The 26,510-nt window shown below is 44.0% G+C and overlaps 1 protein-coding gene and 1 long non-coding RNA gene across 2 annotated transcripts; one reads left to right on the forward strand and one right to left on the reverse strand.

The window, feature by feature from the left end:
• On the reverse strand, positions 1–26,510 carry LOC126542166 (uncharacterized). The gene is made up of 5 exons (XM_050189110.3): positions 26,240–26,510; positions 22,805–23,007; positions 21,587–21,797; positions 19,234–19,919; positions 1–342 (listed from the first exon to the last, which is right to left on the reverse strand). Exons 1-5 carry the CDS (start codon positions 26,393–26,395, stop codon positions 72–74), a joined length of 1,527 nt encoding a protein of 508 aa, XP_050045067.2. The 5' UTR covers positions 26,396–26,510; the 3' UTR covers positions 1–71.
• Positions 4,058–15,379, forward strand: LOC140216104 (uncharacterized). Its single transcript, XR_011892764.1, has 5 exons — positions 4,058–4,515; positions 5,269–5,359; positions 9,480–9,665; positions 11,480–11,641; positions 15,274–15,379. It is a non-coding gene; the product is annotated as an uncharacterized lncRNA (long non-coding RNA).

A 26,510-nucleotide genomic window follows, 5' to 3' on the forward strand; every position in this document is an offset into this window, starting at 1 on the left:
ACTACATTTTGTTTTAAAATAACAATGGCCCTAGAAACTGTTTTAATTTCATAAATGCCGCCGGTGATGTGTCAGATTGAAGTGGAAGTGCGCGGCACTCGATGTCTTTCCGTGAAGATCGTCTTGGTGAGTGGATACGGCTCCGGCTTTGCTCCCTGGGCGGTGCAGTAGCCAGAAATATCGTCCCATTCTGGATCCCAGACGCCCAAGCAGGGTGCACCACCGGTTACCTCCCGGAGCGCTTCGAGGAGCTGCACCAAGCTGTTTTTGTCCTGGTACGCGACCCATTGGTACTTGCGGGCCGCCAGCACGACGAACTTCAGCCGTATGCTCACGTTCGCCCTGCAGATATATCGGCAGAAATGATGATATAACGCATCGAATGGCAACCGTATAATACATACAGGCTACTTCCCCCCTCTCCCCTTAAGAATAAAGGCGGCAGTTCCACCCTAAGGGCGAAGCATTGACAGGGACAGCACTGTGTTAGAATACTACACAAAGTAAACCTCGTACTTTTATTGGCAGCATAAATTATAGTAAAAATTATCTTGCTGCACATGCATGCGTGGTGTCACGAACCTAGACACGTGAACAGAGATCAGGCAATGACGGCGAGCACTCGCGGTCAGAACGCTGACATGATCCAAAAGCGAAAGTTCCGTGCTTCCGCACCTCAGAAACTGAGGTGACCGCGTGACCTTCAACCAAAATTTAGAAATGACAATTCCGGTCCAATCCCAGAGCAAAAATAAATAAGTAAATAAATAAATAACTAAATAAATAAATAAATAAATAAATAAATAAATAAATAAATAAATAAATAAATAACATGGTTTGATATGGTTTGCCTTCATGTGCACAGCCTAAGCCTATCTACAGAGAAACCGCCAAAAAAATCAATGCAGTCGCTTCGCGGAAATCGGCGTGGACTTGGCACAAAATTTGTTTGGGGTTCCTTGATGATGTACCGAAGTTATACGGGAAGTTTAAAAAAGTACGTGCACTAATGATCAGGTCGCAAAGCGTTAAAAGATCACGTCGTGGAAACACACCTCAGAAGAAACACGTTATTTCTATGGAGCCAACTCCAGGTTACATACCCGTGGGATCAAAAGTGACCGCTGAGCTAGGAACCACTTCTTCATTTCCGCGATTAACATATAGAGGTGTAATAGCTGCGACGGTCGGCGATCGCCAAGTTCTTCCGCGTTGAGGAGTTGCTGCAAGCAGCTTCTCTCGGACACGGTTTTGCGTGTGAGCACTATGGCCTTGAAATGGTCGTAGGGTGCGGCCGGATGTGGGGCTCTCATGACGTCGTCGAACTCATTAGCTACCTCGGAGGAAAGTGCTGAGACGACATGCAGGTACATCACACGTTGCGATGTGATGCGCCGCAGTCGAAGAGGGCTTCTATTTGCGTGAACCACACGGCGGAATTCTTCGGCCAAAACGGCGGCAGCCGCAGCTGGGCATTGGAAATGGTGTCCATGGCAGCGCTGGGGGCAGGGATGTCGCCTGTCACTGTTGACTGGGGCTGAGGAGCCGGGGCGTCGTTGCTGGACACTGTAGTGTTCATTTCGTCTTCCATTATGTGTGCTTGCTACGTCCGGGTCACCAGGCTATAGGGGCGCGAAATGCGTCCGCTATAGATAGACGGGCCCAGAGAGAAGAGAACGAACTTTGAGAGCAACCGGCGAGCAACCGAGCGGCGGTGGGACTGAGCCTTATTGTACGTGCCTTCCACGCCGAAGAGGCCGGCGCCGCAAACATAAACATCCGCTCGTTGCGCAGACGCTCACGGCGGCGGCGGCGGCGGCGGCGGCGGAATCGGATCCTCTACAGAGATTTCCCACCACCAGATAGCTAATTGAAGGTCGTCGATTTCAACCGGCCACGAGCTTATTACTAACATGTGAGCCTTCCAACGCGATACACTGAAATTTGAGCTGAGGGTGCTTCCATGCACTCCTAAAGGGACAGCAAGCTCTCGTGTGCATTTACAGATAAGGCAGTATGGTTGATCAACAAGTGCAGGCAATGCATGGGTGAAAAAGCACTTCAGAAGGTGGCCAACCTGAAGCGAAAACCTTCAGGCTAATCTTTTTGGTTTCTTTGCGGAGTGGAAGAAAAGCGTAACGTTTGGGATAAGTTCCGTTTTGCGCAAAAATAACGTTTTGTTCTTTTCTTTAAATTGGTTCAGTTTCAGTTGGATACCCTGTCACCAACACTGGACGCGCGTGCCGCACATGCGCTGTCGCATACGGTACACTGTAAAAAATTTCCGTAATTATACGGAGGATTTCCGTCATTATACAGAGAACTGCAGTGTAAAAATACGGAAACTATAACATATTTCAAAAATACGGCAAAATCTGCCGTTAATATACGGAAAGTGCTCTCCGTTTTCAGCTTTACGGACATTTTCACTGTAATCATATGTACGGCTATACACTGTTTTGGACGAAACAGACAGAATTCCGTATTTTTGTTATGCGAACATCCCTATTATTTTGAGAAAACTTAAGCTGTCTGAATGAGCGCTCGTACTCGTAAAGTTTCAGCCAACAATATTTTATTGAACACGCAAACTGTACGCATTATGAAGATGCGTACAAAATGTGAGAGCTAGCCTTCTACCAAAAGCTGCAATAACAGATCGTATAAATATATATACGCATCTTCTATTGCGGTCGCAGTTTGCCGCGCATATGGGCCTCGCTGTTCATATGCGCAAATATACGCGTGTTCTCGCAATGTTCTCAAATTAAGCGCTTTGTAGTTAATAGTTGTAGTTTAAGTGAACGAAGAGCCGTGGACATACGTGCATACGTAAACAAGCTTGCAGCATTCAGGTGCTGGTGCACTGGGAATGACATTGGTGCTCTGTATACGCCAAAAATTGTGTGCACTCTAAATCAGTACCGAAACGCAGGGAGTGGTATAATGACCGTAACGGCATTTACATTTTGCAACAAATGGTCTCGAAGGGGGCTGGCGGCCTATAGATCCAAGTACAACGGTCGGATGAAATTTTCGAATGCGGCAAGCAATTAACCCAAGTGTCAAAGGGCATTGCTGAACTGCAATGTAGTTGGTTTAACTCATTCCCCTAATATTTACAAAATATATCGTCTCTGACAATAACTGCCCATTCATTGAGACAAATCGATTACGCATAATCTTCACTGTTCATGTGTTAATTCTTGCGATAAGATGTAATCGCAAACATTTGGCGCTTCATATTGAACCAAGACCGGTAAGCGCGCTCGTTCTTGTACGGTAGAATAAAGAACGCGAACATGCACCGACATGTGTGTAAACTACTGGAAGGTGACTGAAGATGAAGGACCTATTACAGTGCTAGTACTGTGTGTACTGTCAAAAAGAAGAAAAAAATAATACGGAAAGAAAGAATGCCCAGTGCCGAGATGTAACGATTCAAGCTTTATTTCTTTTTGACCTAGAATGCAACACCATTAGTACCATGTGCTTTATATATGGGTAATGTTATGACACAACTCATTATTTACCCGTTCATTACATGCACCAACCAGCCCAAATTATCGCTATACTAGAGATTATGGACGCATCGCAGTGCATTGCTTTGCACTTCATTGCAGCACAGGGGTTAGCTATCCCCAGTAGCGAACGCTTTGGTTGACCTCCCTGCCTTTCTGCTTCTTGCATTCTCTCTCCCTTTGTATAAAACGCACTAACTTGTGGGAGAGAAAGTGTTCTCCTCTTTTAGAATTCAATTAATTGTCAAGCAATTATATTGCAGTTCCAGTAACTGTATCGTCCGGGTCCCGGTCGAAGAAACCAACAGCAGGCGTTTCAAGACAACAGTGAACTGTTATGTTTATTGCGCTGGGCATTTTATACCACAGCGAGGGAAAGGGGGTAGTGGAAATAGAGGGCAAGGAAAGGCACGTGTCGTTCCAGCGTGCCAAGATAGCTTGTGCTCGTTGAACTGATACGATACAGTAACTAGAGCACAAATGCGAAAACGAAACCGATTCTGTTCCGCGCTCACAGAGTGCGCCACCAGGGGGCAGCGCGCGCTGCGCGTCCGTTAGGAGTGGCAGACGGAGCTGCACATGTGTAGTCAGCCGGAATTTTTCGTGTCGTGTTGTAAAAGTTGTTAATTTGCCTTAAATATCTCTTGATTTGTACTCAAGAGTGAAGCAAGACTCCAAGGAAGAGAGACTGACGCATCGGGAGCGAAGAACAGAAACGATGGATGGTTACGCTGCTTGGGTCTCGGCACGTTCGAATTGGCAAAGTTCCGAATTTGTCGCTGTGTTTTGTACGCTTGTGCGCTCGTCATTTGCCGTCATCGCGCGGAGATATTTGCGCTGGATGTCTTTCACTTCGTGTACAAAACTCTGCACGCTGCGGCATCGAAGAAGTTGTCCTGTGTTTGGGTGCACGTATGCGCTTGGACACGAATATATCCTGCTTGCCCTCAACGGGTGTTCAACAGTCTACGCGCACTCGTAACTTGTTCATGAGGTAAGCCCATTTTAATCTTATTTGGTTTGCATAACGTAGGTGTTAAAGTGATGTGCGGTTAGCCGGTGTCGCGAACAGAAATACTGTTTCAAAATTCCACTATGCAACTTCTTAGGGCAAAACTGACTCATGAATGGGGAAAGGGATCACCTTATCTTTTCAGATCGATTCCAGTCGTAGCGCGATCGGCTCGATCGCAATTTCCGTGAGGTACTTCTAACCTTTTGCTCACTCGCGTTAAAAGCGTAGAATAAAACTGCGTTCAGTTGCGCACTTGTATTGACGCTTGTATTGGCTTGAGAGCATACTGTATCTGATACAAGAACTTCTGTTAAAATACGGAAATAAACGTTCGAGGCAATAGCAGTCGCTCACTACCTGTGATCGTTACTTTCTTGCTTGGGTGCACGTTTTAATTGTGACCAGAAAAAAAAAAAGTTATTTCCTCTGGCTGCTCTGCTGTGTTTCCTCGGTGCAACTTTTTGCAGTGCAGCAAGACGTGTTGCTTCGAATGATGTCTGGGCAGTCAAGGCATTCGTGTCAGTAAGCAAGCAGTAAACGGGGTATCAGTGCGAAAAAAAGTGGACATACAAGAGAAGCGAATGGTATCATCATTGACTCTTTTATTTTACGAATAATTCAGTTGTATTACTAAAGCGGAGAGTGGATATGCATGAAAGTCAGATTGTATTGATACTTAGCAAAAACAAGGTAACGTATCATTACCAATCAATCCTTTTCTTTTACTGAAAGGCAAGTTGCTCTTGTGCTGGAGCTGAGAAGAGGTCTGCTGCCTGCAATGGGTCCATCTCTCTCAAGTTATCGCAGTATTGTAGCTCTCAAAGTGAGTGGATTTTTTTTTTCTCTTAGCTATTTGCCACCTGAATCATGACTGCCACCTGCCACCTGAATCACGCTGTGTAGGTGATCTTTGTTAGTGACATTGGAGTGCTGGTGGACAAGCACTCCTTTATGATTGCAATGCATATGACAGAGTGTAGCTGTGGCAATATGCGAAGGTGTTAATCTATAAGCCAAATTAGGTTCTGTGAGGTAATATGTTAATATATTGATGACATTGGATTGTGGTCTAGCAGGCAAAAATGCTAAACAAGGAGAAGTAATTTTAATTTGCACTTGGTAAGATGTGCAAGCAATTCAGGCTGTTACACATGAAATGGGACATTTGTAGATGTCTTCTACAATGCTGCAGTCCTGAATAGCTTCAGAGTTTAGTGATACCACTATAATTTCTCTGTAAAGCATGCAGCACAGTTTAGCACTGGGGGAGGCTGGCATCAACAGGCGTCTACTTACTTAGTTAAATGGGGTTTAATGGCGCAAAAGCGGCTAAGGCTATGCTGCGCCAAACATGAGGTGTTTTAAAATCCAGTTAATGAAGGAAAAGGCTTTGTTAATAATCTATATTTTATGTAAAAATCCAGTGTCGTCTAGAAATTTACAAACGTCACATAATGGGACTAGCGGATCATCACCTAAAATTAAAGCAGGGTGTAAAGGTATGTGTAGTTGATATAATTTGTGCAAAAGTGTTCGTCTGTGTGTTTCAGTCTGCGTACATGTGAGTAATATGTGCATAACTGTTTGTGGCTGTTGACATTTCTCGCATGTTGGTGTGTCTTCTTACGTCAGTAAGTAATTGTGTGTGCGGTGTGTGTGCCCAATGCGTAGTCGGCATAAAACTACATTGATGAACCGCTCCTGATGGTAGCATGACTTCCACTCGCCAACTATGGGTTTCGTGAGATGTAGTTTGTTGTCAGCACAGTGGTCCTATTCACGTTGCCATTTCGCCGTTAAGGCTTTTCTAATCGCGCGGGTGCTATCTTTGTATGGAAGTGTTGTGTTATCTCTTTGTTCGCTGCTATCGATGCATATCTATCGGCTGCTTCGTTACTCGGTATCCCAACATGACTTGGTACCCAGCAGAAGTGGATTGATCTCCCATATTTGTTAAGTGCGACCATGTTTAGTATGTCCCCTAACAGGGGTTCACACTCAGATTTTAGGTTTAGAGCCTTCAGTGTACTTAAGGAATCAGTGTAAATGACTGTGTTTTTGTGCTTGCCAGTGATAATCTTTTTCACTACAACCCATACAGCGTAAACTTCAGCAGTGAAAACAGAGGCATGTTTTGGTAGACGAATACTTCTTTCCCAGTTTTCTGTTACGGGCCCTACACCCACGTGTTGTTTTGTTTTGGACCCATCAGTGTAGAATTGCATGTGATTTTGATATTGGTCCTGAAGAGCATGGAATTCTTGTATAATGTGGTCGTGAGGAGTGTCTCTTTTCCTTAAATGTGTTAATGTCCAGTCGCACAACTGCGTGAAATCGTACCACGGGGCCAACCGTTCTGGTTTCTTGGCAACCTGGAGGACTTCGTGGGGAATTTCATAATCCCGACACTATTGCTCATACTGCAGTACAAGTGGCCTAAACATGTTTGGTTTATTTCTGTAGTGTAAGCGTGAGTTGCACTGTGTGACGATGTTGTAGCATATGTGTTGCGGTGATGACTTGAATTCTGAGTACGTAAGGAAATGTGAGGAATTCTCTGCGCTGCTGTAATGAGGGTTCGTTACATTCAACATATAAACTTTGAATAGGTGACGTCTACTTACTGTGAAGTTCAAATGAGGTGTTACTGTTAGGGTGACTATATATAATTTATGGTTTAATTCTAATCTTGTATGAGGCAGACATAGTTTACCCACTTCGTTAAACAATAGAGATGTAATATCTATGTATATAAGTATTACCCATTCATTTATGCCATTTGGACAATGGCAGAAATGCATGGGCAATACTTGTGTACATAGACATTACATCACTATTGTTTAACCAAGTGGTGCCCCTGCATGCTAAATTTTACAGGGCTATTATTAGGTAATGTCAACTTTTGTTGTAACATTAAGGCACCTTTTATATTATTACAGATTACCACCATTGTGTACCATCATAGTGTGATATTTACGCTAAATGTATTTGACTTTGCTATAAAACCCTGCACAGTGGTGCATCATGAAATTTTTTTCTATAGTTTCTGGCGTCAGAATGCACTTCACGTTATATTTTTGTTTGCAACAAAACTATAATGCAGGTTTCTCTCCTTATATTTTGTGGCACTTCAAGCTGCGGCGAGCTAAACCACTGGGCAGCAATACTGGAATCGCTACTGCGTGTGGAGCTGTCTTCAAACACACACAAGGAATACATAATTGCTTTTTTAGCGCAAAACAATGGACACCAGAAAGACGACAGAACAAGGCGCTACTCTCAACTGACATCACTTTATTGCGTCCCTCCTTTGTAGACGGCAGAATCTAGAAGAACATGCGCTGTGAACACCATGTGCAGGAATCACAAGAGCACACTCATAGGACAGAATCCAAAAAAAACCATATTGGGCACTGTACAAGGTTAAAGAAAGTACACTAATGCACTGTGACCCCAATGACTGTATGAAGAAAGCTTCCGATAACTCTTTGGCGGTGGTATCACGGCTCTTTTTCAAAATCGTAGTATCACGAAACATTGCGAACATAAGCAATCCATACCAACAGGCACAGGTTCCCATTTGGCTCAACATTGTAAAATATGGAAGTGCAAAGCCATGTTTCGTGATACTATGATTTTGAAAAAGTGCTGTGATACCACCGCCCGAGAGTTATCGGAAGCTTTCTTCATACAGTCATTGGGGTCACAGTGCATTAGTGTGCCTTCTTTAACCTTGTGCGGTGCTCAATATGGTTTTTTTGATCCCGTTGCATGAGTGCGCTCTTGTGATCGGTTGTTGGTGGTCCCTGCACATGGTGCTCACTGCACATGTTCTAGATTCTACTATCTATAAAGGAGTGACGCAATAAAGTGATGTCAGTTGAGAGTAGCGCCTTGTGCTGGTCGTCTTTCTTGTGTCCATTGTTTTGCGCTAAACAAAGTATTTATGGATTTGCACCAACTAGCCCGCCAATGCATTGTGTTGAACGCAAAGAAATGCTGCTTTGCCTTCTTTGACTGTGTTGCGGGCACTTCTGAAGTACTGTCTGTCCAATAACCTTGGTGGCATGGAAGTGCCGTCCACTTCTATGCGTTGCTTTCTGTTTCATTGTGGCATCACATCACATTATATTCATAATGTGTATGTACTTTTTCTAAGAGACCCATATTCCTATCCTTGTGTTATATTTGCTGTCGCATTATTTATGTGCAAATGACCAGTGCTCCAAGCTCCATTTTATCGCAAAGTAAACTACTGGTACCTAAACACTTCTGCATATCAGAAAACCAAAGCCGAACTGCCGAACACTATCAAGCAGCAGCCTTAGTACAGTGTCAAGTAGTCAGATTTTATTGGTTATGCAGAGGCGCACAGTGTACCTCTTTATTACTTGCTGAACAATTAAGCTGTGTGAAAACTGAGTATTTATGTAGCTTCAACCACATGCTATTGGCCATTGTTCCTGCCCTCAGCAAATGTGGAAGATTATCATGGCATTTCTTTTTCTAACTCTTTTTCCTTATTACAGTGGGATTACTGCATGTGTAAGTAGGAAACGGATCACATAGGCAATCAAAAGCCAACAATGTGTAAACTTGGAACATTGATTGTACAGTTTGACGACCCAGAATAAGTAGAAATACACCATAAATGATTGACGATTAACTTTTACTTGACACAGGGCTAGAGCATACAGTAAGCATACTGTATGCTCATACGGTGTCACATCAATTTAAATTTTAGTGTAGCTTTACACTGTACGCTTCTATTGTTGCATTCTGTCAGAGGGATGGTAATGTTTCGCGTGTCTAGCAACTAGACTGTCTATATACAGTAGTAAAAATGTGCGAACTGTATTTTTTAATGATTTGATAGAATGTGTAGAACAATAAAGCCATACAATCAATGCACAGTGATGTGACTTTCTCTGCACATGTTGCAGGTTCAAAAAAGTATGGTGGAAGCTGTTGCCAAGGTTCCGACCAGAAAAGACAGCCAGTATAAAAGGGTCCACACCACTGATCTCTACTACAGGGCATGGACAGCACATCGAGCACCCTCGACTGAAGCCAACCTTGTCCCGGAAGTTGGTGCTTCACAACTTTGCGGCAGCACTTTGTTTGCACGGGTGTGTGGCATTTCTTCCCCTAACATGCCTGCCTGATGTGCCATAAACTACCCAAGCAGTGTTTCGAGGTGTCCAGAATTTTTCCATTGCAGTGTCTACAGTGTAGCTAACATAAGTGGCGTGCAATGGAAACACTGGTAAATGAGAAAAAACGATGTAAGAGAACACTATCATATACGGGTTCAGATTGTCATAAAAGCGCTTACCAGACATGTAGAGACCTCCTAAAATGTGAAAAACCACAAAGAAAAGTTTTTCGGCAGCAATATTATCTGATCACACGCACTAGTTAGTCCACCATATGCCCTGCTTCCAGGACAAGCGCCTGCATGACACCGCATTTCCACTGGCTTCACCTGCATCCGGTGCGGTGTGCTGCATCCAGCAAAACATTAGAAATCACTGGTGCACAGTGTTTTCTGTCCCCTTTCTCGACACCTACTGAACACATGGTAAACTGTTTCCAAAGCAAAAAAACAGAGGGAAAGGGCTCTGAACACATTGCATTTTAAAATGGCTGGTACTGGGTAACGCAAGTACTGTGGCATAGTAGATTTACACCAGGCAACCTGTGCACCCAAAAAGGCTGCTGTTTACTTGCAAATGGCCAACGTATTGTGAGCATGTTGAAGTTCTTTTTTTATTCTCATCGCTTATTTAGCTAGTGGAGACAGCTTTCACAACTGGAGAAGAAGCCTTGGAAGCATGAAACACTTCACAAAACCAGCTTCAATATATCGTGTCTGCATCACAATTTCATGGCTGCATGAGTGAACCCTCTGGTTAACATGTAGGAGTGCTCATGATGTTTGCCATGCATTATCCACTTTATTTACAGGTCAACCCTATCTTGAGATTTAAGCTGATGTTGCGTTTAGAGAAATTATGGTCGAGAGCCAGCTTTTGAGAATACAGATTGAGCTCGACAGATTAAACGCCAGAACAAGTCGTTGAGGATTTCAGATCAAGAATCTTCAAAGGCCAGTTCATTTAGTGGTGTTAATATTCTGCTCAAAGTTGTTGACTGTTACGTTCGTATGGTGCCCAAGCATTGCGGTAACAATCTCACTTGGAGTACATAGCAAGGGTGTATAAGACGTAAGCTGCTGGCTTTTTTCTGTGTTTTCAAAAACTGGTTTCTTGTTCAGTTCAAATTTTCAAATTTTGCATTGTTTATTAGGTGTTGTGTTCTGTTTCCTTTTCCTGCAGCTTCTTAGTTAAACATCTGAATAGTGAACACAACTTGACCTTTTGCTTGATTTTCTAGATTACCGCCTTTGATGCAAAACAATTTCACTTCAAAACTGCTTGTACCGTACTGAAAGAATAACTTGAAGCAGCCATAGCCACCAATAACACGCAAGAGATGATTATGAAAATTGTAATATTGTTTTTTGATCTACAGGGTGTCTTAACTATCGTGCACCAAGACTTAGAAATATGTAAACGCGATGTAACTAGGCAAAATGAAGGTAATGTTGTTTGCCGTCGCTTGAAGATACTCTGATTATATTTTGCATTCTGCCTAATTACATAATTCTTAATTAGTTAATAAATATCTCAAATAATTAAATGAAATCTGTCAATGAAAAGTTGTAGAGCAATATGAAAGCCTTCTTATACACTTTTTTGTTACTGTTACTCATTGTGTGCTACATAAAAGTGTTTTTCCAAGGAATAAGCCTGCGAATACACATAAAGTGTCTTGAGTGGCCAGTTATGTGTCAGTTTTGTGGTGCAAAGCCACGAATACACCTTAAATGGGTTCTTTTAAGAAAAAGACTTGGCTCAGAAAATTATCCTTCTTTATGCAGCCTGTGGAGACAAGGTTTCTTAGACATGGCCATGGCCCTCAAGGAAGATGCCGAGGCCACAGGCAGTTCCACCAGTGACCGTGAAAAGGTCCCCTGGGGCACAAGTCTAATTTGGCACCCCTACCTTTCTCCTGCAGCTTTTCTGTCTACTTAGCTAACCAGGTGGGTCAATGATGGCAAAGGGAAAAAAGAATCAACAGCTTCAAACGTAGAACTTGCTCAAGCTCAACGCATTTTTGGTGTGAAGTTTTTCCCTTATCATTTATCAAAAAACGGGTAATAAGTATATGATATGGTCTTCATACGGACACCTCTTTCCCACAGAGAATTAGCAGTAAAAGAAGCAGCTTATGAAGGCTTGAATATTAGCTAGGATGATGTGGCATAGATAGAATAATGATTATGAATGTTTCTGGTAAAGGTAGTGGTAGTAGAGTGAATAATCAGTTTATATATAGATTAAAAGACATTTCGTTCCAATGCCAGAATTTTAAATCATCCCAAATAATTCTTGCGTTTGATAGTCTATGCGCATTGAGTGACAGTGCTTCTTGATGCTTGCTTCTTGCTGACATCATCCTTATGCTGTATAATTCACCTGTTTAAATTCCCTATTTCTCCCGTTCAAGCAACTTTACATTCATCATAAGAAACCTTGTAGATGAGTTCCAGAAACTTGCTGATGAGATTAGAGGGCGGCGTGCACCCCAGGCTTAGATACGGATTGAAGGGCCTCATATCTTGCAAATGTTAGAAATACTCCTGCTAAGCAAGTTCTTGGTGTCATACAAGGTTATTTGCGAGTATGAATTTGCCTAAATTTAGAAAACAGTCAATCTAAAACATGTCAAGCAATATCGCTTACAGTACACACATATTCCAACGGAACTAAATACAACTAAATATAGCACCAAATGCAGAATCATTGGCATGATGCCATTCTTTCAGTGGAATAAAATCTGTCCTGCATTGTAAATCTGGAATCCGTTATAATCCAGACTACTAAATGCCTCATGAGGGTTGGGACGTAAAATATGCGTGTATTTATTCCTCGTTGTTTTACTTTAAGACCCGATAATGCTTAAACAGCAGTGAAAGAACTGAGATCACGGTACTTAATACTTTATATTGCTCCAGAAATCCGTTTTTCTGCCGATCGCAGCATTTGACACTACCAATTTTTTACAGAAAATGTGAGACAGAAGGCACATAACACTTAAGGTGGTGCTATTCACTTTGATTGTTTGGGAACAATACTCATAATGTACATGTTATGGCCCTACGTGTCATTGCCTTTGAACAACAAAAAGGTAGGGGGTTTGCGTTTTGCAAAACTGCATGGAGGTTTTTACTGTGTGCAATTAAAATTGGAAACCTTAACAGCTGATACTAAATACATTCTCCACAGCTTTAGGTTATACAGGTGCACTACTTTACACAGAACACACTCTTTTACCTCATCACTGCCCACGCTCTTAGGCAAAGTTACACCCTTTGGAGTGCCCCTTCTGCCACACAATGATAATCGTCATCTGCCTTGTTGCGTTGCCTTTCTTTAACGCTGCGAGCCCTGTACTTTCCAGTAACGAACGGCATGCGCGTTATCAGCATGATAGCATTCCCGAAAGGAAAGTAGCGGGCGTGGCGTTTTAAAGAAAGGAAACACATCAAGGCAGATAATGATTATTGTTGTGTGGCAGAAGGGGCACTCCAAAGGGTGTAACTGCCTAAGAGTGCAGGTGGTGATTCAGATTCTTCAAAGGTGTTTCATTGTATGGGATGGCACATTGCTCTTCCCTTATTTGCAGAATATTGCATTCCAATTGTGTCATATCAGATGAATCCATTAGAGAGCTTTAACTTGCCCTAAATTTATTACAGCTCTGTACTGGTAAACTGGCAGCAGCTTGCAGTACTTGTGGAAAAACAATTGTAACCGCCATATTATATGCAACTGCTAGTGCACAGGCATCGGCAGCAGCAATGGTTAGGGTACACTTGTTTCTTCTGTTCTGGGGTATGCATCCTCCACGAGAAAGTAGTTTTTTTCGTCTTCCTCTTCTACCACATTGGAATGTAAAATGGGGTGTGATTTGTAGGGTATACTCTTGAATAAACTTCATGAGCATTTATTCTTGTCTGTGCCACAGATCATTGTTGCTACCACTATAAAAGCAGTTTACAGCACCCGTAGGGAACAATCTGTGAATCTTTAATGAACAGTAAGGATAATGAATGATCGAATAATTTTTAGTAATTTTCAACAAATTTAGCACTCTTTGCTTTCCACTGTGGTGTTTTTCAAACCGTAATGTTGGCACAAGGTTTGTCTGCAGGATGTCATTTTGTGTGAATGAGTGCACTTGTGCGCATAACACCTCATCGTCAACATTCTGCTGCACAGAATGTCATTAGCTTTCGTATGCATTGGTCACTATCGGCTGCTCCTTTGTTAGTTGGAATGTAGCATTTATGTAAAGCACATTTGATGTTCTAACAAAAAGCATTGTGCACTCCTACTTGATGCCTAGTGCTTTAATAGCATGGTTGACACCACGAGAGTGAGTGTGGTGTATAATTGTGTCTGGTGGGGTGGGGGGTGTACATTAACTTAAGCAACTTTTCCAGACGACTTGAATCAATATTGTGGAATGCTGTTTTTTTTTTTTTTCAATCACTGTTACCAAGTTTCACTTTGGTTGTGGCAACAAGTTTAATGTAGTTCGCTAGCACTCCTGCCAACACATATAATGTGCAGGCATCTGTGTTGAAAAAAAGACCAGCTAATGGTTTGCGAGGAGCTAAGGTCCATTTAGACCATTAAATTTTGAGCTTACACCGGTGGAAATAACAGGTGAATGAAAGCACACCCAGGAGAACTGACCATAATATTTTCTTTCAATATAATAATGATGAAGCTTTGAACTGCATATCAACTGACTTGTTTAAAAAATGACCCATTTCCTTGTTCAAGTAAGACAAAGGTTCCACAGGAAGACAGAAACTTGAAGCTGTCAACAGCAGCATGAATATAAACAGCGCTCGACGTTTTGCAATCTTGCACCTGGTTATCATATTGTCCATCCCATTTTTTTCCACAGGCTGTTCTTTACTGTTTTATGGTCATACCCAGTTTAATTTTAATGTCCCTATTTTTTAATATTTCGTTAATATATCTTTTCTTCATCGGCTTTTAACAAAATATATATTCGTAATGTGCCTTCATTTACCATTTACAGTGATCTTAACCAGATGCATCTTGATACAAAATTTATTTTCCTAAATTCTTCGTTTTCCTTTTCCAAAAGTGCAAACTGTTTATCTTGATACCTATTTTGTCTTCTCGGAAGATTAGGTCTACTGGATTAATGACTGCTTACATGTGTACATCATTTTCTGTTTTGGTGACCCCTACTCTGCAAGAACTGACAGTAGTGCTCATACCCGCTCCATCACAATCACCACTGCTAAGCACACCCTTCCTTCCTTTATTTTAACACTTTGGCTTCTCTTGACCTATTATATGCACCAGTTTCTTCTCCCCCAATGAGGCTAGGGGCCACTGAGCTATGCACAATCCAAAACAACACAGCCAAGGAAAACATTTGCTACCCTAATGACAAGCACCTATGTCGAAATGTTGGCTATAGCAACATCCCTTGTTCCAACAATGTTGGTCTACTTACATGTTTTTCTAACACAGAAGTTACTGCTTTGTCGTGTTCTGTGATTATACTTTTTTGCTGCTTTCTTTAGGATGGATATTCACGAATACTATTTGTTTCTCCTAACAGCAGCAAGTTTATCCTTGCAAGCATTTTGGGTCAAGAACAACTTTCACCAGGAAGAAGTGCAAGACGAGTGATTGAAGAAAATAAAGTTGCTTCTGTGATCTAAGAACTTGAGGACTGAAATGTTGCACCTTTGTGTATATATGCTATGCAGTGCATTCATATCACAAAGTGCAAAGTGTTTTATCTCTGCAGCCATGTCAGTGTGTTGGCAAGGCAATGGTGACCTGCTGCTTTTTCTATGAGCTGCCTTCATGACATTTGCATTAAAGGCGATGTACTATCGTGGACAAAAGTACCCTGGAACTGCGAGCGTTGACCAAATTGCATTTCTGTTCAAGACCGCTGAAAACAGTGGGTCACGTATGCACATTCCGAACGCAGATGGTAGCACGGCTGATACCAGCAAATAGTGCACCATAAAATTCGGTCGACTCTCGCACGTCCTGGGCAATTTTGTCCCCGATGGCACATTCTTCGAACAATGGATATGCTCGGGAATACGGAAGTACCTGTACTTTAACGGATATAGTACAGATTTAGCATACGGAGTCTTCCGTTTTCTGAATACGGCAAGCACCTGTATTTTAACGGTTATAGTACGAATTCAGCATACAGTGTGTTCCGTTTTCTGAATACGAGAAGCACCGTACTTTAACGGTTATAGTACAGATTCAGAAAACAGAGTTTTCCGTTTTCTAGATACAGAAGCACTCGTATCTTGTATTACGGTCTCTCTTTTACAGTTGTCCGTTCTACGGAAATGACCGTTCTTAGTTTACGGAAGAGTGTTCGGTCACAAATTACCAGCAAATTTTCTGTAAAGTAAGGAAAATTTTTTTTACAGTGTACATCACGGCGGCGGCGGTGACGGCACGAGCGAACGTAGAGTACGAAATTCCGAAAAACGCAAGAGAAACGCAAGGAATTTGCACAGAAAGTTTAACTCCCTCGACATTTCATCGTTCAGTCTGGAATTCTGGTAAGCGGTGTCGCGGTCACGCAGGAACGTATCCGCTGCACGATTCGTTAACGAGGTCTTGTCTACTGGATTGAACGAGAGGCTGCGCACAGACTGCGTGCTCCGAGAACACGTGCGGTTCTGGGCACCTCTGAAATATTTTCGCCGTGTTATCGCCTTGCGCGAATACATACACTTCATATGCTTCGCGATAATCAGATCGCGATCGGAACAGGAATGCCTATCCATGTATTAGTGCTTATTAGTTTCCCTAATAACCATATCGAAGATAGTCCAGTCCTGATCAGGACGCTGTCATCGCTCAGCGCAAGATGTGCCTCGACGTGCACCGTATGTCGACGGGAACGTGGTTGAGATGCTCGCGCCGACAACGCCGGATGATGTGCCGAAATTGCATTGGGCATACGTTTGGTGAATTTGCTGTTTCTTTACAGAGTGCTTTTGTGACATCACCTGTGGAAGATTGCGCAATTATGGGCCCTGCGGTATATTACCCGAGAACGCCAGCATTAATTTAATGAGAAATCACAGCCGACACTTGCCTAATCTGAAATTTATTAGCGTTTTAATTATTCTATTTCAGGCGCGGGTTGTAATCAAAACACCCATGAGTTCTCGGCCTTTTGGCTAAGATCAAAGTGTTCACAAGGCACGTACACTCGCAGAAAAAAATTTCAAGCTAGCGCTAGTATCGGGATAAGTGTCTTCAAAAACTTGCGCAATATCTACTTTTGCTTTAGTTGCTTTTTTAAAACCAAAACACATTTTTAAAGCCATGCGTGACAAATATAGAACGAATGGCGATGCATTTCGTCGCCTAGTTAACAACGAATACATCTAAGCTATAGCGTAAGTCTTTGAATTTTAAGCGGATGATGTCTTGTGGAGTTATCGTCTCGAATTCGTAATTTGCAATGTGTCTCCTAAAGTGATTCATTTCAAGGTTAGTCAAAATTTTATTGATTAGTTACGTATTTATTTCGAAATGTCTCCGCAGTAATGTCCACCTATTCTTGTAACACAGCTCATGAAGTGGAATGGAGGTAGATTTATATATATATATATATATATATATATATATATATATATATATATATATATATATATATATATATATATATATATATATATATATATATATAAAGTGCATCATCTTTATTTCAAATTTTGGTGACGCGCAAGACATTCGCAGCGTTATTACAGCGCAGCTGTTAGCCTCTCGGTGTTCGGTGTTTTTCGTGTCCACATCCGTTAGCAAAAATGTCGGCTGATCCCGGTGGTTGCGCAGGGCAGGCGCAGTGGCTCGTAACCTCCGTAAGGCAGATGGTTCAAGCACACAGCAAAGTGAAGCGGAAAGTGCATACATTCTTTGGAATCACGCACACAACATTCAGAACAACATTCGTTTCAAAAGAATACGTTTCCGGCATTCGTTTCCCGGTAAAGATTACCGTTGGGCAAGCTACCGCGGTGACGGCAGCATGCGACGTGGAGAGTGACGTCTCTGGCCTTTCGTATGTAAAAGAACCAGCCTAGCAACTGCTTTCATTGTTGTTGTAGCGCCGCTATGGATATGCAACGCGTATTTAGGACTCCCGAGGTGCAGCATGAATACGAGAAACGACAAAAGGAAAAAAAAAAAACTTCGATAGGACCAGGGGCGGCGCGCTGCCATAAATTACCGTTACTTCCATTACTCTAAAGCAATAAAGCATTGGATATCCCCATCAGCAGTTGTAGTGGTGGTTTTCAACAGCTTCGCTGGACACCAATTTTCACAGGGCCAAGATTGCGAGTACATGTTTTTAACGTTATGGCTACATTTGTGGCCGTTGGCATACAAAGGGTCAAGTCATTAAGTGTGCTGATTTGCCTCGTAGATAACACACTCACCGTTAAGGGCTGAGTTTATATCGTTGACGGTGACTTTTTGTGTCTAGTCAAGATGATGATAGCTGAGACAGACGACACAAAAAGTGCGTGAAATAATAAACCTTACTAGCTGTCGCTATCAAGCACTCGTGTCAGATATTTCGGTGCACTGCAGATAATCAGAATTATTACACTTATAAAATATGGCTTCTCTCATTCCAAGTGCAAATTGAACTCACTGTCACATAGAATAACATTATTTTACAGCCTTACAATGTAAGGGTGCCAGACATGTCACAAAATAAGACCCTTAAGAGTGCGAATACATTTACTGTGTTACAAAAACTCAATATAGCATGCGGTATACGCTGAAACATTGCTGCGACTCCTTTAGACGTTTACGATGGCGAATCGAAGTCACTTTTGCTTCAACGCTTGAATTTAGATACACGAGGTTGACCACCATCCAACAGTTGTCAATCTCGCAAAGAAAGACAGTTGTATCTTCCTATGGGGAAGATGACGAAATGCTGATTTACTAAGACCACCACCGATTTGCAAATTTTCCCGAATCAGATTTGTTTAGTCAATTGCTTTAATTTCTTACGCTCCGTGTTATCGAATAATACGGCCGCAGGCTGCTATTCGCTAGGATTGTTGTCGGACATTTCTTTAGCGCTGCTTTGTCCAGTCTGGTGGTTGTCCCTGGCACGATTCGCGGACTACGGTAATTTTTTTTTTCATCAAGTGAGTTTGAATGAGTTTGATTGAGTTTTTGCTAAACCGACATGGAACTTTTTCTGAGGCATTCACCTGCAGAGTGGCGGATGACCTATTGTTCTTTCACCAAATCGCCTTTACAGTCGAGATTCTAGCTCAAATCATAAGTTGTTACCGTCTAACCTGATTTATTATACACGGATCCTAGGTAGCGCTGAGGAGACAAGGACAGACACTAGATCACATGTCTGCTCTTCTCTTTTTATAACTATTTAGAATTTCAGTATGACGTACCAACTAGCCCGAATTACTGCCGTGGTCATTTTCTTATACGCGTCACGTTTCAAGAAGACCTAGGGCCAAGGCACCACAGTCGCGTTTCTGTTTACCTTAAATCGGTGGTGGTGGCGCACGTCGCATCGTAGGGGGTCACGGCCAAGCCAGATTTCACTTGGAAATCAGCGATACTCGGTGGCGATGACCTTCGGCTCCTGGAACCCCCGGAGCTGGCCGCGAAGTCTTCGAGAGCCAAGGAGTAGCCGGAAATCGAAACCGGGTAGCAGATGTGCCGGTACTTGGTTCTCTCCGTCTCCACTGTGCGAGCGAAGAAGTCGCGGTACTTGGCGACGCTGTCCGCTGTGTACGGGAAGAAGCTCCGGAAGTACGAGTTGGCGTCTGCGGAACTTCCCGAGTCAGCCGTGAGGGGATCGACAAGCATGGAGTACGGCTCGAGGACGTTGAGCAGGTGCGCCACGTCGGCGTAGAAGTCTCTGCCGCCGGAAGTGAGCGGAACTACTACGCCGACGGAGAGACCGCGGACCCTCTTGAATGTCTTGACCATGTGGGAGACGAGGGCGGGGAACTGCGAGGCACCTTCCTTGAGAGGAGGCGACCAGCGCAGGAATAATCCGTCGTAGCGCCTCTCGATGACCCAGCGCAGTGCCTTGAGCGTGAAGTTGACCACGGACTCGGCGTCGTGGGAGATGCGGTGCACGCTCGAGTCATCGTCCACTCCGATGAAGACCCGCAGGAACGGGTTGCCGGACTTGAGACCCGGGAACTTGCCGAAGGCATTCTGCGCATAAATAATGGAGGCAGGAGCTGGTGACGCTGCACAGGCATGACAAGACGAAGCCAGGCTGGGAAAACGCGACGAAACCATGCGTTAGACAAATCCGTATCCACTGCACCAACGGAGAGTAGAGAGGTGGTTACAGCGACAAGCATGAACGGTTAATCGTCGATTAGAATGACACTGGTGACTGCTTATTCATCAGATCGTAGTTTTCTTGCGCTATGTATTTTACAGCAAACAAAACGAGTGAAGAGGTTCCACGCAACCTTGCTTTCTTTATGCAGCATGACAGGATATCGGAGACGAACCCCGAGTTGTAGAGACAATACTGCAGAAAGCATTGCTCTATCAGCATATATACCCGCCGTGGTTGCTTAGTGGCTATGGTGTTGGGCTGCTAAGCACGAGGTCGCGGGATCGCATCCCGCCCACGGTGGCCGCATTTCGATGGGGGCGAAATGCGAAAACACCCGTGTACTTAGATTTAGGCGCACGTTAAAGAACCCCAGGTGGTCCAAATTTCTGGAGTCCCCCATTACGGCGTGCCTCATAATCAGAAAGTGGCTTTGGCACGTAAAACCATAATTTTTTGTATCAGCATGTTTGTACGAAGTCATTCATTATATATCGAAGAAAACACCACATTGTTATCTCCGGCCTGCGCATTTATATCTCATTCATGAATATCAGTCGGTAATTGACTCTTGCGCGGTCGATGTGTCTTTTTCATTCTCATTTTTCAGGTGCTATAGTCTTTAAATCATTACTTCAACGGCGGGTCCAAGCCACAGCAGGCTTAATATTTCAATAATAAGTGGCGGCCGCCAAGTTCTAATGAATGTTTAAAAAGTGAATCACAGTTCTCTAGACAAGGGACGACCGCAAAAACGAGGCACATAGTGCCTTCTGTGTCCTGTTTATTTGGTCGTACCTTGTGTAATGTGCTGCGGTTCACATGTGATGCAAGGCCAACGGGCCCTGTACGTTTAAAGATGCATAAGAAAAAAAGAACATTATCAATTAAATTGGTATAGACTGCGCTTACTGAGCAGCGAAAAGGCAGGAAGTTTCAGTTTACATCATGGTCATGCATGAGCTCGGTACACTGCGAAATTGGTTATGTGAGACGCGGCTAACTCGGGTAGTAATTCACAAATTCAGCATTGTAAACTGTAACACTGTCGTTGTGGCTTAACGGCTATGACGTTGCGCTGCTAAGCCCGAGATCGCGGGATCGAATGCCGGCCGCGGTGGCCGCATTTTGATGGGGTGAAATGCAAAAACGCCCGAGTACCGTGTATTGGGTGCATGTTAAAGAACCCCAGTTGGTCAAAATTATTTCGGAGTCGCCCACTACGGCGTGCCTCGTAACCAGATCGTGGTTCTGGCACGTAAAAACAATCTAATTAATAAGAGAATATAACACGTTATTTCCTGCACAAAATCTTCCCATAACTGCTGATACACAAAACTGTGTTTTACGTCACGCAACCACGTCGGCTGTCATGTTTGCCCGAAAGCATCACGAGCATACGGCGGTGTAAACAAGTTTTCTCTTTTTGCACTGTAAGTCATTTCGCCGCCCTCGTGCCCTCGTCCCTCATTTATTTTCTGCTTTTAATACCCTTTCCGTAAATGAAGGAGTGTTTGCTACTGCACGCGCACACCTGTAGCAGGTCAACTTCGACGTTGGAGGCCTGCAGGCTGTTGGAGCCATCGACGCTGGCACTGTTGTAGATGGCGTGCGTACAGAGGTGGTACGGAAAGCTGCTCAGGTTGTACACGACGCCATGCCGAGACAGGCCCGAGCTCTTGGAGTTGAACAGGCAGAAGCTCTTCTGCTCGCTCAGGTAGAAGCTGTTGCCTAGCATCGAATGCCTGCGAGTCGGTGAGCCAACTAGAAGATTGATCACCGCACTCCACCTATATTACCGCTGCTGTGCAGCGACGCGTGTTCTATAGTTGGCGTCCGAGACTAACAATACGCATGTCTTTGAAGCGGATGTGCTCTGTAATGTTGCAATCGAAGGTGGTAAGGACACCGAAGAAACGACCATTATTCTGTTCGACCGCGCCACCTGGATGATCGATAGCACCAATGCGCAAATCATTGCATGGACATTTAAACGAGGTCAAGTGTACTCGGGAAGGTCCGCCTATTCAATAGAAATTTTTGTAGAAATGAACATTTGTTGATTGAATTTCGCTAAAGCCCGTCAAGTCAATGTTCTCAGATAGGCCCGCGCTACTGTAAATAGAGAAACACATGCATTGGCGCCATATCTTCATTTCACCGCGAAATTACTTGTGTGAAGCCTTCTGCGGGACTACACGCTGACCATTCAGCGTAATGGATATGGGCTAAAGAGGGTCAACAGGCGCGATTCATGACGCTTCCTTTGTAGAAGTTGTTAACTTATAGTCAATGCGTGCGCCTATATTTAGAAGGGACGACTGGGACACTGCATGTGGCAGTTATTAACACTCTGTGTAAATGATCAAGTGTGTAAAAAGGTTCAGAGACCAAATATTTGTTGCATTAAATAGGTACTGTGCCTTGCTTTCGCGAGTTTTCGATCGAAACACAATAACGTTCCCGTGTTAACGCGATAACATTAAGGGCCCCTTGTTGCAAAAATTGCTACGTCGGCGTTCCGCATCGAACGTCGTTTAGGCCAAACAATTTTCGAACCACCCATACCCAGGCCCTCCATGTGGCGCAAGGAATTTACTACGGTATATATAATAGCCATCTCTCTAAAACGCCTAACTACAACACTGCCCTCTACCGCATTACTTGCGCTACGACGATGCATACGCTTAAGTATGCGTCAGCGCTTCAGCCAATGCTGAATTGTCACCTAGGCTAGTGGCAAACTGCGCACCTAGGTTTGCCGGGAAAATCCGGCGGCCGCTCGTCGAGCTCGACGTCGAGCGGGTCGCTGTCCGAATGGGACAAGGACTCGACGCGACTCGACTGTGCAGCACGTCTCCCCGCGTACTTCTGCTCGGCACTACGCCAGGGATTGAAGATGTTCCAGCCGACTTCGCTGCCGCTGCGCATGGTGATTTTCCTCACGAGGTACACCTGGAAGTTTCGAAAACTCATCTGTGCATGTCGGTCCCGTTGTTAAGAGCTAGTTGGGTAACGGGAGACATCGCACTAGTTAGTGTTCATTCATCTTGTAATGCGCCGACTGATACGCCTACTAACCCGCGGGAACACACTAAAAAGGGCAACAACGCGCATACTACCAAGTGGTTTATTGTGAATTAAACATTGCCCCTATATGGACTGCAGTCAGTTGAGCATGTGAAGATGCTCAGACTAGAAGGATGGCAAAAAAACAAACAAAGAAAGAAAGGATAGGGAAAGCCTAGCAATGGAAGAAATCGCGACACAAAAGCGGATGTAATCGATGGCTAACTATGACAAGATGTTTTTGCTCACGTGAAATTTTTTGCTAGCTTGATCTTGAGTACCGTGAGCAAGCCAGAAGGTGCGCCCTCGCGTTGTCAGCCTCTGCCCTTATGCTCAGAGCCTACACAATTTCCATATAACTTTTTTTCAACACAGTGGACAATAGTAGTAGCTCCTTCGAAATTTGGTGTGCCTGAGTGTGTTTCATTAACAACAAATCAGTTGGCAGTTCGCACCATGTTCTGTCAGGTGTGTACTCCCGTGTTAGTTGCGTAATCAGTTTCACTCAGCGCATTTCAAGAGCAAGAAGACTTAGATGCCTCCCTTATAACGCGAGGCAAAGTGAAGCAGCCGTTACGGAAGCTTTTGACGCCTTGATGTAGCCTACGAGAATATATTGGCACGTGTACTCATTTATCTTTCTCCGGCGACCACTTTTCACCGGCTAACAAATGTGAAACGCCATCGCTTGGCGCAGGACGGACGTGTACGAATAGGTAGTTTCTCGAATGTTATCGATGGTTCTATCCATTGTCTGTGTCACCGGATTTTTTGTAACCTCGGGCTTAGAGTGTATTCTACTCAGGCTCGATTCTGGACATTCCACCATATTCTTCGAGGTGTAGCACAGGCGCGACGTTTACAATATGGCCCTGGTGGCCCCGATTTGCTTTGGTATTATGACGAAAATTTTGAATTTCGCCTACAAAAAACTAATGTAGGCACTGAACCTAACGTTCTAGATAAAGCAAAACAGTTTTACTCTTCAGTAAAAATAAAGCAGCTAGCTCAAGCCATACGATTATTCCGTCGAAAATGCTTCTCGTTTCCGCCATCTGCTGCGTACAAGCCATCGTCTGCTACATTAGCCAGGATGTGAGTCCCCGAGAAATGGCATGAGTCATCGTATATTGGAGCCAACGCACTTGCTTTCTAGCTTGAGGCAGCATACGCGACCAACCATGTGGTGAATTCTACTTTGCGTTATCACGATCTCGTGAAACCCAAGTGACTCAGACCAACACGGCTGGCCGAGAAGCGGCCGCATATCACCGATAACGTTGCATGCGCCAGAGGTATCCGCTTGTGCGACGCATGCAAGCGCCGGCACTGCCATCTCTTGCTGACTTCGCTACTTATTCGCACCATGTGAGTAAACTTCAATGCGCCGCCTTGTGTGCATTTTTTTATAATTTAGAAAGCCTCCATTGTCATAACTTCCCATGATAAGAAAAGTCATTAATATTGATTACAATAAGAACGCCACAGTGAAAAGTGCAAACGTTGCAGAAAATTTGTATTGTTCAACTAATATTATTTAAAATAAACGCGTTTTTGTTTTTGTATTTTGATGGCCCAAAACGCAAATGCCAACACCCACCGAAAGCAATGAAAATGTTATGAGCACGCATTATGAACAAAAAATTTTCATGACCTCAAACGGCGAGAAAATGTTAGAATACGCATGCTTCGCGGCCGCCATTGCGTATGAACACTCATTAGCATAATTCGCGTGGCTCGTTGCACCATAAATTAAGGCGGGAAATCTCTGGAATTGCGGCCTAGCGCCCCAGCACAACGTTATGCAACGTCAAATTGTCGTTTACAAAACGGCTCTTCCTGCGACGCTCCTCAGGGATATTCCTTCAGTCAATCAGCTAGCTGACATCGCGGCTATATTGGACCATCACCACATATTTGCTAAATTGCAGATGCATTGTACGGGCTTCTGCACACCACCCTTCACGTTCTTTTTAAAGCCCTAACGTCGCAATAGATTTGTCAGGGATCAGAAAGAAGTATTAGTGAATAAAATTTGCAGTTCCACGTCACGTTTTGTCATCTTCATGAAAACGCAAAATTAAATTTTGCAATACTTCCACTTACCGGCAAGAAATATTAAGACACGTGACCTCACGACAGCCAATCAGAGAATCAAAATAGGGGATAATTGCGTCCGTACACCCGCCATGCGTGTCGAGAACAGAGCTCCTGATTGTATGCGCAACACGAATTGTGTAGTACTTTCTGGAAAACATTTTAAGAAGGGAGCATTTACACGTGTCCTCATTTTTCTTTCTCCGGTGACCGCTTTTCATCGGCTAACAAAGGTTAAAAGCTATCTCTCAGTGCAGGACGCGCCTGCATGAATCGGGATTTTCTCTAACGTTATCGATGGTTCTTTCCTTTGTCTGTTGTCAGCGAACCTTGCGTACCCGTATTGCATGCGCATGCGCGACACGAATTTTCTTCCTGGAAGACATGCTGGCACCAGCGATTACGCTGGAACCTTCGACGAGTCGTGTATAAAAGCCGACACGCTTTAACCGCTGATCAGATTTCGACGACCACCGGCTACGTTCGCCGCTATCGTTGTGCTTAGATTGTCACTTGTTTTGGGGGGCACAGGTCAGCCCAACAAAGTATTCGTTACGTGGTTCACACTTTTGCTGCTGTGTTCACCGTCACTACAACGTGACAATATGGAACAACTGCTTGCTTCGACGAGACGTAGTACGAAGCAGCATGCCTCGTCGTAAGAGGCTCACGTTGGCGAGGCCCGATAATGCCGACGAAAGTCCTTCACATCGGCTAACCGATGATTAGAAGCGCACCGTGATGCTCCGAGGAATCGGATGAGAGCCCAAGGTATGTATGCTTGCTTGAGTTATGCTTTTGAAAAGTGTGTTGCTCGGCGCAATGCTTGAGTCATGGTTGCCATTATTCTGTGATTTTTGTAACCTCTTTACTACTATGAAAACACGAAAAAGATACAGGACGGCTGAAGAACCACGGACGAGAGGCCGTCTTGGATCTTTTCGCGTTTTAACGATCATAATCTGCGCCGATTAACATCGTCAAGTTAACGATTTTGTTACGACGACTTCGGCGCACCCACCTGAAACATGACGGCCATGGTTACCATTATGGCCAGTATGATGGCGACCGACACAACGGGCACCAGCGAACCATCTCGAAAAGCTCGTTGAAGGACGCGGCGCGCGCCCCCGCTCACGCCGCCACTTCGCCCGAAGAACACGCTGGGGTCTTCCATCTTCTAGTCCCGTTCTTCCTCTTCGAACGCTGTGAAGCCCCGAGGTTGAGAATTGTCCCGTTCTTTTTTTCGCCTCACGCTGCTTGCGCACAGTGCAGTGAAAGGCTCGAACTGC

The sequence above is a fragment of the Dermacentor andersoni genome, chromosome 2 (assembly GCF_023375885.2).
Source record: "Dermacentor andersoni chromosome 2, qqDerAnde1_hic_scaffold, whole genome shotgun sequence".
In the NCBI taxonomy this organism is placed as follows: Eukaryota; Metazoa; Arthropoda; class Arachnida; order Ixodida; family Ixodidae; genus Dermacentor; species Dermacentor andersoni.